A 15639-nucleotide genomic window follows, 5' to 3' on the forward strand; every position below is an offset into this window, starting at 1 on the left:
TTGAGGCTGAAATTTCATTTTTAAAAAACTAAAATATTTATGTAGAAGTAGCTATATACAGCAAGTTCTTATGTCAAGGTTTTGTTTTTTTTTTTTAAATAAATAGATTTCTAGGAGTCGTATACATTTACTGCTTTTCTGCCTTAAGAAAATACAAGTTTAGGTCAAGTGTTAAGCTTTATCACTTTGACACTGTCCTTAACTCATAATGTAGGAATTTAAAAAGGACCTTAGCAGTTTTGCAAACATAAATAAAGCCTTAGTCACACTAAATTGAGATAACCCTAAAGATTTTTTTTTTTAGAGTAATAAAGTGACTTTCTCATATAAATAGTTTGAAAGGGTACATAAGTTTTTCGCCCAAATTGTGATGTACGAAAACGTTATTATAAAGCAACTTATACGTCAAAGCCCCATGTAGGAGCCACAGCATTTATCTTGTTTATAATTTCTTTGGTATTCCCACTGTTTAGAGCACAGTTTAAACACCATGTTCATCTAAGATTTACTGGTTAAAAATGTTATGGCAAGGCAAATAAACATAGTCAAATAGGTTAAAGTTCACCATTTTTAAAAATTCAAGTTTTATAATAGCTCGCTACAGCAGCTATAGATAAATTAGTCACCTTATTACAAAACTAAACCTTTGTAAACAAGTTTAAATTTTATTTTCAAGAACCAAATTGCACTAGTTAAGAGTTTATAAATTTTGAGAATCTAAAAACTAGATTCAAAGTACTGTATCACTTAATGTACCCTTTAAGGTAGCACTTATCTAGTCAAAAACTCCAATGATGAAATTCCTAGTTTATCAAGATAAACATAGCAACACCGCATCAAAAAAATTCTTATGTCATGAATCATGGCTGGCTTCTCTCCAGTCAGTGTTGGGAATGAAGTCATCTTTGTAAACAAGTCCTGCTGTTTCTTTAAACAGCGAACATAGGAATTAAGTGTCCTTAGTGCCAATTTTAAGTGGTTTTTTAAATCAAAGAATGCCAGTGAAACTTCTGAATCGGCCAGGACAGCCACAGCACTATTTTCCTGTAAAACTTAAGTAGTTAAGTTCTATGAAATGCTACGCAGCGCTTCATCAGTTCCAACTTGTTTGCTCAGTTAACTTTAGTGTTTTCCTGGTGGTTTTTCAGTGCTCTTCGGTGGTGTCATAATGCCTCCATTGCAAACTGGTGACAACTGTCCCCCCTTTCTGAAGGTGTTTATATAATTTACTTCATCCTGTACATGTGAAGAAATCATGCAGAGATTAACAGCTAAGATAAAGCATTGATATGGTAAAACAAAGTCAAACAAGACTTCTGTGTACTAATTTGAGACTACTTAGGCCTAATATAATCGTCTCTTTATGTTTGCAACTGTGATTAGTCATATTTTAGAGGTTCAACTGCCTGCAACTTGTATTTTTAAAAACTCTTACCTGGACTGTTGGCATTAATCTTGAGACACTTCATAAATCTTGCTTTGACTTCAAAGTTATTTTATTAGCTTTTCTACATTTTGAAATCAGTGTGCCCATTGGAACTTTCTGTCCCCTTACCATCTTACATAACTGCTTGAAATATTATTCTGTAGTATCCTTACTATCAGTTTCAGTGACTTACCAAATAGACCAAAAAACTACAAGAAAGAAACATACCATCATAGCCAGATAATTTGTATGTGTCTGTATATTGTGTCTGTCTTCCATAGAAATCTTCTTAAAAACCTTCAGCTTCACTGGGCTAGTACTTTTTACTGTGCTGACAAAAGGCACCATCCAGTCTACACATTCAGAAATGTTGTCCCATTCCAAACCTAGATAAAGAAAAGTTAGAAAAATGTGAAGGTTACATCAGAAACATATGCCTACTTATTTGCTTGTGCTTCAGAATTTAAAGACAGTTAATTTAAAATTCATGTAAAAAAGGAAACCAAGACAAGCACATAATATAAACCAAAATCAACAAGTTTATGTGTGATTAGCAGATGTAAACTACTGTATATAGGATGGATAAACAACAAGATCCTACTGTATAGCACAGAGAACTATATTCAATATCCTGTGATAAACCATAATGGAAAAGAATATAAAAAAAGCATGTCTCTATATGTATAACTGAGTCACTTTGCTGCACAGCAGAGATTGGCACAACGTTTTAAATCAACTATACTTAAAAAAATTAAAAAAAAAAACAAGTTTAGCAAGTCAAAACAGACTATCACTCTCAAATATGTTTATAATGTGACTATTTTGAGGGAGAAAAAGACTTAGAGCTTCTTAGCCAGTACCTGCTACACAGGAAATTGAAATTGTCAAAACCCAAAGAACTCTTTAATGCGGAGCTATAATTACATTGACTAACTTCAACTGGATTTAAATTCCATTTGACCTCATTTTTTGCTTGTGGATATATATTGAGGATTAGAAAGTACTTCTAATAGAAGGGAAGATAATCGCTAAACTGCTAACTTTTTTCCATTAAAATTTTAAATTCTTGTTTAGCAGGATGCTAAGTTCAAAAAGTGCCTTTAAAATTTGTGAATGGGTAAGAAGAGAACAAAATATACTGTCTTACCTGAGGCTTTCTTAACCACTTCAAGAGAGGTAAAATGGCACAAGGCAGCAGCAGCGAGTATTCTGTACTGGAACTCTAATGAATCGATGGCAAGAATACACAGATCTAACAGCTAACAGAGGAAAAAGTATAAGAATTTAGGAGAAGGACGAGTACTACATGTCACCGCTAAACATCAGTCAGCTAACGTTTTAGATTGCTTATGATGTGGACCATATGCCAAGAATTGCTAAAACTACAGGGATCCAAAGAGAAATAAGCTGCCACCCTGAAGGAAGTTCAGTCTTGTTAATAAACAAGTAAAGGACTGTTACGATATAGCATGATGTGTACTATTAGGAAGTGCACCTGATCCAGAGTGGGGAAGACAGGGAAGACTTCTACTTAAATGAGTCTTAAAATACAAGGTAGCCAGGAAGACTGGGAGGTAGAGAATGTTCTAGATATAGGAAACAGAATTTACAAAGATAAATGAGAAAGGATTACTTTTCTTTGGAACTCAAGTAGTTCAGAATACATAAGGTAAAAAATATGAAGTAAGGAATATCTTTCCTTCATTATTTTAAAAAAAGAGGGTTGCTGGAGAGGCATGGCCTAGGTTAGATCATAAAGGGTCTTTAAGAAGTCAGAACTTCAAAGTTCTGACTGATTATTGAAATTACTAGAAGATTTTAAATCAGGGAAATTACATTTTAAGAACAATCCCTTAGACTATGGTGAAGCAGAAACACAAGAAGGGAACATGTTTCTAAATAGATGAGTTAACAGGTAGTACAATCCAGGCAATAAGAGATCTGAACAACGATCAGTGAAATTGTGTAAAAAGGTTAGATTTCAGAGGCCTGAGGTGATACCTGTCCAGTGAAATAAAACTTATTTTTGGGGCTTCCCTGGTGGTGCAGTGGTTGAGAGTCCGCCTGCTGATGCAGGGGACATGGGTTCATGCCCCAGTCTGGGAAGATCCCACATGCCGCGGAGCGGCTGGGCCCATGAGCCATGGCCGCTGAGCCTGTGCTCCGCAACGGGAGAGGCCATGACAGTGAGAGGCCCGCATACCGCAAAAAAAAAAAAAAAGACAACAAAAAAAACCCAGAAAACAAAAAAACTTATTTTTGTCCCCATGGGTCCAGAAGACAGAAACACAAGTAGAGGAGTTGGAAATGAATTATCACTATTATATACCTCTAGAAACTTTCCACACTGTTTATCAGCTTATCAAAGGTTTGCCCTATCAAAAGCGTTTAGCTGCCTAGGATAATCTGGGATGCTAGGAAATCTGAGGGAAAAAATTAATATGACTTCATTAGAAAGTTCTACAAAATGAACCAATTCTAATATATTTACTGGTTCTCCAGTTTTAGTGTTCGTAATGAGTTTACTAGATTTAAAACACAAGTTGAATTTCAACGTAGGTTACTTAAAACCCATCCAGAGTACCACAGTTTCTTCAATTCCATGTGTAAGATTTTCACATCCTACACAGAGTAAGAATCTGGGTGTTCTTCACTTATATATGGCAGGTACAGCAGCCTTAAGATCCTACTTATGAGAAGCAGGCAGGAAAGATTGGTACCCTCCTCCTGTAATTACTTTCTTAGAATATTTGTTATACACTGGCCTAGGAAAGTTTAATTTAAACTTAAATTTTTAAATAATGTTATAACTAAATTAGGTGATTTTAACACATAAAATAGGTTCCCTGTGTATTCAAATATAAGAGAGTAAGATAATTTTACAGAATAATTTCATACTATTATAAAACCTAAAACAACTGGCTGAAAAATACCTTTCCCCATGTTACATCAAAAAGAGGTATTTAACTCTCTACCTCATACTCCTAAAGAGTAAAAAGTGCTCATAATATATTTAAATGCAAGTTTTAAAACTTTGTTTTCTAGAATTTTCAGTAAGCAATGTAAATATTGGGGACAGAATTTTATGCATCGGAAGTTTTGTTCTAGTCAATTAAGGAATGAATTTAATTCAGTATGCTGTCATTTTGTTGTGTAGCCTATTTAGCACTATAAATACACTAAACAAAACCTGTAATTAAAAACATTAGCAAATATTCAATAAAAATATCAATACCTGAGCTATTTGAATGAACTTTTCCTGAGAATACTGAGGTAGAAGAACTTTAGGAGAATCTTTAAGAGCATCAACTTGGAGGAAGAGATTCAGCCAGGAGATGACTGTTACAGGACAAAGTTCCCATTTTAAAGCCTGTTAATGAAATTAAAATGCCTGTTAATAAATGTAGGTATATATCACATTATATAGGTACTTCTTTAAATAGTCATTTAAGAAACTTTTTGCTTTGGGCATATTTCTTCCTATTTTCATAACTATTTATAGATACCTCACAATCTAAAGCTGCTTGTGTTTTAGTCTATTATTGATACAGGCCCCTTTATTATTCTCTAGTTATCTTTATTGACAAAGTTCCTTGGACCTATTTTTCATTCCTACTTTTCTCATTTCTTGCAGCCCCTCGTCTTCCAAATGTATTCTTTATCGAAACTGCCCTTTTAATTTTATTCAATAACTCCACAGCTAATTCCATTCAGATCTCCGAAGAACTGATTCTACACTTTTTCTTTCTGTGATCTATAATGGCTTCTGTTCAACATGTAAAAGCTAAAAAAAAGACAAATCCTAATTTATGATATCTTTCTCTCCATGAAGCCCTGGGACTTTACCATTTATAAGAAGTCAAACATAATTAGGAGAGAACAGAGAGTCTTAATGCCTGTAGGACCACCCAGAGAATTCCATCTTCCCATTATATATCCTCCTTATACTATACTTCAAGTCTGAATCTGGATAACTTTGTTACTAGAACATAGAACTATATTCAATGTCTTATAATACCCTATAATGGAAAAGAATCTGAAAAAATATATATATATAAAACTGAATCACTTTGCTGTACAACTAAAACTAACACAACATTGAAAATCAAGTATATTTCAATAAAAAAATTTCTTTTAAAAGGAACAATATCACCATGCCAACAAGATCCCATTCTTACAGAGCTATCAATCTGAATGTTTATAAACATAACAAATTTATATTATAATGTATATAGTTTATAATCTTGTAAACGAAAGTCATATTGATTGTGTTTTCTTGTGTCTTATTTATAAAACCAAGATGCTCAAATTTCGTAACACACTTTCTAGTAGCTAACATTCACCGTTTAATCTCTAATTCAAGGCCCAATTAAACATCTTAATGCTTCTTTCCTCTACCCTTCTATTAACAGCCCTTCCCATGCATATAGAAAAGAAAAAAGGCAGTGAAATAATTCTCATTCTCCACCTGCTGGAAGAAGTGGAAAATCAGAACTAAGACTTGAGAATCACTGTTGGAATTCATTTATATACACATGCTATGCTAACTACCTATAAGTTTTGAAAATGTTGTTAAACACTTTTAAATTAAGAAATAATATTCTCAATATAGGAAAATGGAAAGATACAGAAAAATAGAGTTTACAGGTTAAGCAAATTCCCCTCCCATCTTAGAACTGGATCCTAATACTAAAATCTCAGTTTTGACTACTTAACATTGTAGTCTTTGAGTTTAGTAAATTACAGAGTTATTAAATTGCAACTAGAAATAATAAAGATATATTATTACCTTTAATATAATGAGTTCCATCCTTAAGATATCCTCTTCACTGCAAGCACCATCAGTGACATAAGCAAACTCTTGCAGCTTAGGAGCGTAGATTTCCTTTAAAATAGATTTAATTAATATCAAGCACAGTTGAGAGTGAGATTAAAACAGAAGAATTATATACAAACCAATCTAGGCTTCATTTTTAAAGGACAAAATGGTTATAAATCTTAATAAAATAATTCTACGACAGCCAAAGCAACCTTACCTTTAAAGATATTTTTCATACCTGGGTATCTAAATTAGCCAACTATATTGATTGAAACATTTTTATAGAACTGATTTTGAATCTTAGTTAATAAACAATTAGACTATTTTAACCAGTCATTTCAGTGACTGGTTAAAACAAAAAGCCAAACTTGTTTTAGGATGGCCTAGTATATCAGACTAAAACAAGATACTCAACAAATAAGGTCTAGAAATCGAAAACATTAACTTTATCCTAGTACAAAAGAATGGTTATTCAGACAATAATTTGTGCAGTTTGGTTGATGACATGTCTGTCTTAACAGTTCAGAGAATAACAACTAGAATGATCAGAGGAGTAGAAGAGAGGTTGCCACAGACAAGAACAGGCTAAGGGTCAAGATTTCAGTCTAGAAAGGTATCTGAAACACAAAGTATGATTTCAGGTAAGGATATACTGAATACAAACTTATTCATCAAATTTGGCAGAATTGGGGGATAGCCCTTAAGGCTCAAAAGACAAATGTGGAAAAGGAGAAAAATACACTTAAGGAAATTAATGCATGATTCACAGTCCCTCTTCTACCCTCAAAACAATACAGGCTTCAAAAATTTCAGATGAAGATACTAATGATATCCTTATGTGTTGAATTTAAGAAAAGTAGATTGAGATCATGTGAAGGAAAATCTCAGGCAGGAAAGGTGTTTCCTTCTATCCTAGAACCATCATCAGATATAAAAATACTAGGCTGGATATAGACCATTATTCTAACCTAACATAGCATTTATTGCATTTGATTGATTAATTAGGTTTCAGAGACCATTTTATTGAATCCAAGTGCCATAACTAGGTATAGAGAGACAGCGTTGGTCACTTTGTTTGGCACAGTTAGCCATGGAACATTTCACCTAGATACTAGTTCCAGAGTCAAACCAGAGACTTATAAAAGGCTCAGATACTTTGAAGGGAACCATGATAATTATCCTTCCACCCAAATCATAGTGTTCAGAAAATGTATTGGAAAAAACTCACTCATCTTTCCTAAGGATTAACATATCAAAAGTGGTACATAGTATTCTCTGCGATTAATGCATTGGTTAAGACAAAAAAAGTTTGCGGTAAATATATCTATGGATAAACTTTGAGAACTTACCTCAAGTTTGGAAGCAATGAATAATGAGGTAATTCCAATGAGTTGAAGCATATTTTTATTTATATCCTTTTGTGTCAACATAAATCTATCAAAAAAGTCTTGCGCAAGATAAAATGTTTCCCTATGAAGTGTGTATACTTCACACACCTAGAGAAGAATCCATTTAAATATTATTCCATTAATTTCTCCAAATTAGAAAGTTACCTCTTAGCATACCAGATTTCAGAACACTTTCTGAAGCCCAACTTGCTTTTTAGGATACCAAAGCTAAAATGGGGGAAAAATTAACATGTGCCAATAGGGTAAATCTATTACAGTCCTCTTAGTTTTATAGGTTTTTTTCACATTGACTTACTGTGTTTATTCCCAGATACATTTACACTTTTGCTGACTATGGATGAGTACTTTTTTCCTATTAAGTTTCTAATTTTTTTAAAATTAATTTTTATTGGAGTATAGTTGCTTTACAGTGTTGTGTTAGTTTCTACTGTACAGCAAAGTGAATCAGCTTTACGTATACATATATCCCCTCTTTTTTGGATTTTCTTCCCATTTAGGTCACCACAGAGCATTGAGTAGAGTTCCCTTGGCTATACAGTAGGTTCTCATTAGTTATCTATCTTATTCATACTGTCAATAGTGTATATATGTCATCTAATTTTTATTGATGCCAAATGGGTAAGTTTTTATGCTTAGTTTATACTCTAATAGTTCCAACTGAGTCTCTTCATCATTCTAGATATACATTTAACTACAATATGACAACTCTGTTCCTTTCAATGTTCTTACCTCATTTAAGAATTATAGAAGAAAACGGAATGAATAACAATGGTAATAGACAAAATTTTTATCTTATTCCTTGTTTCTGACTATAATGATTCCCCTAATGTTTCACTATTGTTATTAATAATAAGTAGTATCTGTCATTTCCACACTTAATATAGGGAAAGCTTTTCATTTTCAAAATAACTTCATGAAGTAGGGAGGAAACAGAGGGACAGACATACATGAGTTTCTAATAAACACTTAATGTGTTAAGGAAATCTATCCCTAGTTTATTGCATATTTAAAAATCAGGAATGTATACTGAATTTCAAAAAATATCTTTTACATCTATGATATATAACCTTATGATTTTTCTCCCTTAAACTATTAATAGATTTTCAAATGTTGGACCATTTTTGCATTCCTAGATTGAAAGAAATACTATGACAAAGTAGAGTTTAATGCTCTGCTGGATTTGATTTATTATATTTGATTTTGTATATATAATCATATATTTAAGGGAAAATAGGGATAAATTTGATAGACAACCACTGAATAAAAATCAATGTAACATAAAAAGGCAAAATAAAATAACATCAACATAATTGTGCTTAAGTTGCATCTATGATCATTAGACATTCAGAAAAGTCAAAATCCAACTACATTCTTGTACACACATGATTGAAACATAATCTTCCCTTCTCGTCAGAATAAGGAATAAGATGACCTGACTCAAAAGGACAACATTTTGCAGTCTTAACGAACTTTTCTGATAGCTTCTGAGATCTGTTCTGCCGTGTTTCTCCACCAAAAAGCCTGTGGTAGTTCCCCCTTAGAGTTCATTGTCTCTATCTATATTAAAGACAGGAAAACTACAGAGCAAATATCCAAGGGTTGGGGGAAAATTAGTTTGTTATCAATATAAGTAATCATTTCAATAATTTTAGAGATTCTTTCAGAATTATTATCCAGAGAAAGGGAATGGGCCTAAACAAGAGAGGGCACAGATATTTAGGGACTTCTGGATCACTATTATTCCTTTAGATTAATGGTACAGCTCATTTCTGAAAGGAACAGAGGGATATAACAAAAGCAAGCTACATGGAGCCTCGAGGGCTTAGGGCTACTGGATATTCAAAGCCTCCTTATCATTTAGGATATAGAAATTAGGATTCCAAATCATAATTTGATTTTGGTGATGAAGAAAAGGACTTCTGAGGGTCCTGAAGCCTAGTCCTGGTTCTTTACATTGCATAGCAGAATTCAAAACCTTGTCAAATTCTGTTCATCTTGGGTATCCTTGGCACCAGGCTCAGTGCCTAGTACACAGTGATACTGATACCACCATTTCTGAATTGGGTTTGGGTTGTATGGGACCTAGTGGCTGTGTCCTCATGATTTTACTCTTATCAAGCAGACAGTCATTTTCCATCTTGGTATCCTCAACTACAGTGAGTAGCCCCCGAGAATGGCTCCTGGCAACAGGTAATATACCATGAAGGCACATGGAAAGCATATTTATGTCTAAATATTTTTCCATCATACAGACAAAAAAGGAAATTTGTATTGCTGGAACATACCTCTAAAAGCCAGTCTAGAAGTATTGACCTCATCTGTGGTTCCAATTCAGAATGCAGAACTTCAAAATGTTTGTCATGAACATATCTGGTCTCTTTTTTTAACATGTTTAGCCAAACATCCTGTGAACATCCCCAGCTATGGAAAGGGGCAAAATAATTGTGTGACCTACATAATATACGAGTTACCTGTTTCACATAGAGTAAACTCAACTTTCAAACACTGAAATCCAACTTTGAATTAGAATTTGAAAGGACAACCCCTTAAAGTAAATCAGGAAAAATTGCTACTTTTAGAAACCATTTCTTTAGCATGAAATTATACAGCAAGAACTTGGACTATGAGAATCTAAACTGACAGATTTCAAGAGTGCTTTCTAGTCCCCATCGATTTATACAAAGGCACCTGTTTATGATAACCATGTTTTCTCAAGAGCAACACTAAAAAAGTAAATATTTAAAGCATATGATCCCAGCAGAGACAGTCTCAATCACCTCCAAATAGATCATCACTACATTACAGTGGGGTTAAGGTGAGACAGTATGGAGAAGAGGAGGACTGGTGAGTGTAAATGTATGAGTCCATTAATTTGCTTATTAAAGCCAAATATAAATTATTACACTACAAATTTTATATAAGTTGTACCTCTTAGTCATTCATTAACTAGAAAAAGTATAGACCTTAATAAGTAGGCTTGGTAAGAAATAACAATAGCTGACCTATCAAATGAAAATGCTGTACATGTTAAAATACTTCCATGTTAACAATTTAGATAAATTATTTAAACTCCATTAAAAAGGTGATTCAGGGTTTCCCTGGTGGCGCAGTGGTTAAGAATCCGCCTGCCAATGCAGGGGACACGGGTTCGATCCCTGGTCTGGGAAGATCCCACATGCCGTGGAGCAACTAAGCCCGTGCGCCACAATTACTGAGCCTGTGCTCTAGAGCCCGTGAGCCACAACTACTGAGCCTGTGTGCCCTAGAGCCCATGCTCCGCAACAAAGAGAAGCCACCGCAATGAGAAGCCCGTGCACAGCAATGAAGAGTAGCCCCCGCTCACCGCAACTAGAGAAAGCCTGTGCGCAGCAATGAAGACCCAATGCAGCCAAAAATAAATAAATCTATAAATAAATAAATTTAAAAGGTGATTGAGTTCTTCTGATAAGGCTTAGTCTTCAGCAAGCAAGTGAAAATAATGTTATAGAATCAATGTTTTAAATACCCATGTCATTTGCAAATAGCATTACTGTCAGATAAAATAATATACGCTTAAAGACTAGTAAAAAAAAAGCAGTTTTTCTACAAGTTTTCCTATCTTATAATGAAGGCAAAAAATAACTCAAAATAGCACCATATATTACATCAGTAAATTTTAATCTTTGACATTAAATTACTGAAATTTTTCTTACCTTAAATCAGGCAAAGGTGAAGGATTAATGAAAAGGTTTTTAAATCTGTAATTTGTAAATCTGGAGAAGTCGCTTGTTCCTATTTCTTTGTGGGGTGTTTCAATGATAATGCAAGGACTGATCCCCCCAGATAATACAGGTGGCCAACAATTCTGTCATTTAAAAAAAAATAAAAAGAATATCTTTGTGAAATAGGAAACCAGCTTTTGTCTTGGATCTTTTATAAATGAAAGCTAATACTTCTAAACAGTCTACATTTTTCCCCAAACACCGTCATTAGCTAACATTGCTGACTAATTTAAGCTGACATACATATTTTATAAATAAACCATATAGCTCATTTCAATCTTCATAAAGAGTAACAGGTAGGATGTTTTAAACAAAATACAGTTCTGGAAATACAAGACGTTAGGTACTGAGGGAGAGGAGAAACAACAACAAAACACGTGTGTAGTCAAATATTAATCACTTTCAAGATTATAAAATTTTCCCTCTATATTTAGCAATAGTGGCCAGGGCACCTTGTTTTATAGACAGCTACCCCCACCCCCCCACTCGTTAAGGCCTGTTCCACTACTTTCAAATACAGGAAGACAAGACCTTAAAAGTGGAAACAATTACTTCAATACTTAAAGGACTCTTTCACCAGTCAATGCTGGTTTCAAAGAGAACCACTGTTTCTAAAGTGTCTTCTGTACAACACATAGGAAGAATAGGTAGCAAAGGGCTGGGTGCCAGTCTGTCAGTGACCTCACATTCCTATTTATGCCCTAGGAGCAACCATCAGGACTCTCCACTGTAGTCAGAGAGGGAACAAAGAGCAGTCCATTGGACAGATTAGGCGGGCCCTGGTGCACCAGGCAGCTCCTAGAGGGAGGGATTTACAAAGAGGAACCAGCTGCGTCAAGGCTTACTCTGTAGCTGTAGTAGGATTCAGGCATATAAAAACCACCCAAAGACAAGCGCCTTCCTGCTGACCTCGAGGGGCATTAATAGTGTCAGAGGAACCTTCCTATCACAAAGCAATAACACAATTCTATTCTTTTTTGTCCTGCATTTGTTTCCCCCAAACCTAGCCCAGTTCTGCATTACCCTAATCTCATACTGATGTTTCTTGATGACCTTCTCCTCTTTTCTTTTTTTGACATCCTGGAAAATAGAAAAGGCCATTGTTAAACTAAGGTCCCTGCAAGGAATTTTCTCTTTCTCCTCTCTCTCTTCCCCCACTTAACTCACCTGGGCCGTTTTTCTCTTCTTGGCCTGAATTATCTGGGTTTCTTGTGGGGAATCCGTCTGACTGGGCTGGGGCTGCTGTTTAGCTTGTAAACGGCTACTATAGAGTTTTTTAAAAGGAAGTTTAATTAGTAAGTGACGCATTTCAAAGGCAGCAGCCAACTCTGAAACATATCTCCAAGACAAATAACGTTACCTGCGTCTTGACATTCTCTTCTTTCAGGTGTATGAAACCTCTGGAGGGGAGAGGAAAAACCAGAGTCAAATACATTGTCATCCATACTCTCCAAGTGCCATTCAGAGGTTATAACTAAGTCCCTCAGGAGATGACCTGAGCCGTCTTACCACGATGATTTCTGCAGTATATTAGTGCATGATTTCGGACTCATGCTTTTGGACACATGCCTGCATTTCCTCAGCGAAATGTACAGCCCGGATGAGAGCGTCTTCAGAAATTTGCAAACCATCCTCAGCGCCCGGAAAGCGCAGGGAGGCAGATGGGTCTCTTCTGCGTCCTGCAGTCTCTCCCCCGGACAGCCCGAGTGGGGCCTGGGCAGCGCCCCTACTTCCCCCCTCCCATCCTGCCCGAGCCGCGCGGAGAGGCGGTTGTGGAGGCGAAACACTGTGGAGAAGCCGGTTCCGCGCCAATTTGGAGAGCGGCGGTGGCGGGGAAGCAGGGGGCGGAGGGAACTTGTGTCACGTCCTTCAGTCTCCTTTCCCTCCTTCCCAGCCCCACCGGACCCTGCCCATCGCTTGGAGGGGCACCGGGACCCCGACTACAGATGGGGGATGGGGAGTGAAGGAAAGGGAGTTCAATTAATAAAGGGGGAAACTGGGCTTGTGGGGGAACTTTCTCCCCGTGAAGGAGACCCAGACTCCCATCCTCTCTCCCCAAATGGGGATGGCAGAGAGAAGCCCCTAGAATGAGGGGCTTTTCCGTGGCCTCCCACTTAGGGGCAGCCCTCCATCCACCGCCGCCTCCCAGGCCCCCTGCCAAGGGTCCTGACAGGGACGGAACGCGGGGACCCATCGCCCCCAGATGCCTAGTTCTCAGCCCTCCCACTTTTCCTCCCCTAGGCTCCCGCCCGCGGGATGGATCGGCCCTGAGGGGGGGGCTTTCTCTCCTCCCGCATCCCGCCCTACGCCCAAGCACCTCCTCACCGCCAGACCCGCTACCGCTCGGCTCTCAGCTGGCGCCGGCGCCAACCCAATATATAGGCCGGGCCGGGCCCGCCCCGCACGCATGCGCCTCAGACTGACACCTCCGGACAGTGCGCTCCCCTCCCCCGCGCACCCGTCCGCAGGCCCGCGCGGCGCGCCCTGCAGTGAGTCCGCGCCCGCCCACCTCGAGGGGCCGCAGAGCCGGCTCGCCTAAGCCCTTGGTCCGCGGTCACCTGAACTTCACCTGCCTGTGCGGCAGGAGGGAGTCTCTCAGAGGCTCCTCCTCCGGAGCCCGGCTCCCCGCCGCTTGGCTTCATCTCCCGCCAGTATGTTTCTGTCCCCTCCCTCTCTCAACTCTCGGACGCCGGGTGTGTCAGGCCGCGGCCCGGCCCCGGCGTACGGCCAGGTGGAGGCGGCTCGGGCGAGCATAGCGTGGCTAGGAAGTGGCCATCCCTTGGCGCATCCTGGATGTCCCGCCTAGGCCTCCAAGAACCCGGGTTTTCCGAAGAGACTCGGGGACCAAGAGGGCCCGCCCCTGCGGGAGGAGCGCAGCGTTGGCTGGCGAATGGGAGGCGAGGACTGCAGCACAACGTGGAGCGGCTGCAGAACGTAAACACAGCCGGGCGCGCGGCTGGCCACGTGTGTTCCCGCGCGCCACCCAGTCCCCTGGGACCACCGTTGGCCGGCTGTGGCACCCCAGGGCAGCCATGCTCAGGGATGCCTGTCGTGCGCTTTGCTCCAGCCCGCCGACCGAGGTACGTATCAACCCTGTTTTCCCGCTCTCTTCTCCGCCGAGCCGGTTACCCTCCCCGTGGGTGGGTCATTCGCACCCCGCCGCCCTGCCACTGCCTGGCGGCTTCCCACTCAGTAGTTCCAGCGCAGGAAACGCTCTCGCCAAGCCGCGCGCTCCCTCTCTCCTCTCAACCTCCAATTCTGGGGCCCCCAAGGGTAAACACCTCTCCGGAGCGGGGCCGAGGGTGGCATTGCCCCTTCCGCAAGAGAACAGTGGCTCTCCGGGGGTCACGCCGGGCGGGGAGAACGGTTCCACCACGTGCAGGCTTGGATCCCGCCCCGCCGCCGCCAGCGCGCCCTGCAGAGCCCGCGCGAGCCGTCAGCGCGGGAGGGAACCGACCGCCTCCGAGCTGTAATGGGAGGAGGCGGTCCGACGCGTTTCCCTCCTCTTCCCCCATATCCAAAATTTGGGTTCCCTCGCTGCCTCTACTAACGCCCCGCTCCAGTGCGCACCAAGGTTGGACATCTCCATGCCGTTGATACTCCGCAAACTGGGTTTGCGGCGGGAGCAGTGGGGCTGGGGGACGCCGGCGGGAACAAAGACCCCCGGGTCGGAGGAGCCTTGCGAAGGCTTCCTTGAACCCGCGGCAGCTCGGGCCGGAAGCGGGCAGGCAGTGTTCGTCTCTCTGCCCTGACTCGAGTGAGCCGCTGGGAGAGGCCGGGGAGACCGGGCGGCCTGCGCCGACCCGGCGTTGCGGCCCAGGCGGGAGCCCTTCCCGAGATGCACCAGGAGGCGGCGGCGGGGACCGTCCCGGGGTCCCCGCCCTGCGCCTTTTGTGTCGCGCCGCCCGTGCGGGGCTCAGAGCCTAGAAATAACGAGTGCTCTTCGGGCAAAGTCCTCTTTCAAGATTTTCCCTCCGCAGTCTCGAGACGCCGGCAGAGTAATTGTTTTTCTCCCAAATTTACGCATGAGGAAATAAGAGTCTTGCTCAAGGTGACATGGAATCAGAAAAGACCCAGAATCTTGTTAGTCCCAAGAAACGTCATACTATTTATGATGCTTTGATGGCTTTCTCGGAGGGGTGAATTGGCCCTTTTTTGTAGTCACCTCAAAACGCCGTGCTGTTCCGGTGTAAAGCTTAGAGAGCAAACAGCGTGATAATAAGA

The 15639-nt window shown here is 39.8% G+C and overlaps 1 protein-coding gene across 1 annotated transcript; it reads right to left on the reverse strand.

The window, feature by feature from the left end:
* Nucleotides 1–1122: 1122 nt before the first annotated feature.
* CCNE2 (cyclin E2) lies at nt 1123–12968 on the reverse strand (the record flags this gene model as incomplete). The annotated part of the gene is given in 13 exon segments (XM_079722152.1): nt 1123–1236; nt 1655–1812; nt 2574–2685; nt 4662–4796; nt 6216–6311; nt 7595–7741; nt 9940–10075; nt 11347–11498; nt 12439–12495; nt 12583–12679; nt 12776–12798; nt 12802–12815; nt 12965–12968. Coding segments are annotated over 13 exon segments (1245 nt in total).
* Between the last annotated feature and the right edge of the window lie 2671 nt (nt 12969–15639).

The sequence above is a fragment of the Hyperoodon ampullatus genome (assembly GCF_949752795.1).
Source record: "Hyperoodon ampullatus genome assembly, chromosome: 17".
Classification (NCBI taxonomy): Eukaryota; Metazoa; Chordata; class Mammalia; order Artiodactyla; family Ziphiidae; genus Hyperoodon; species Hyperoodon ampullatus.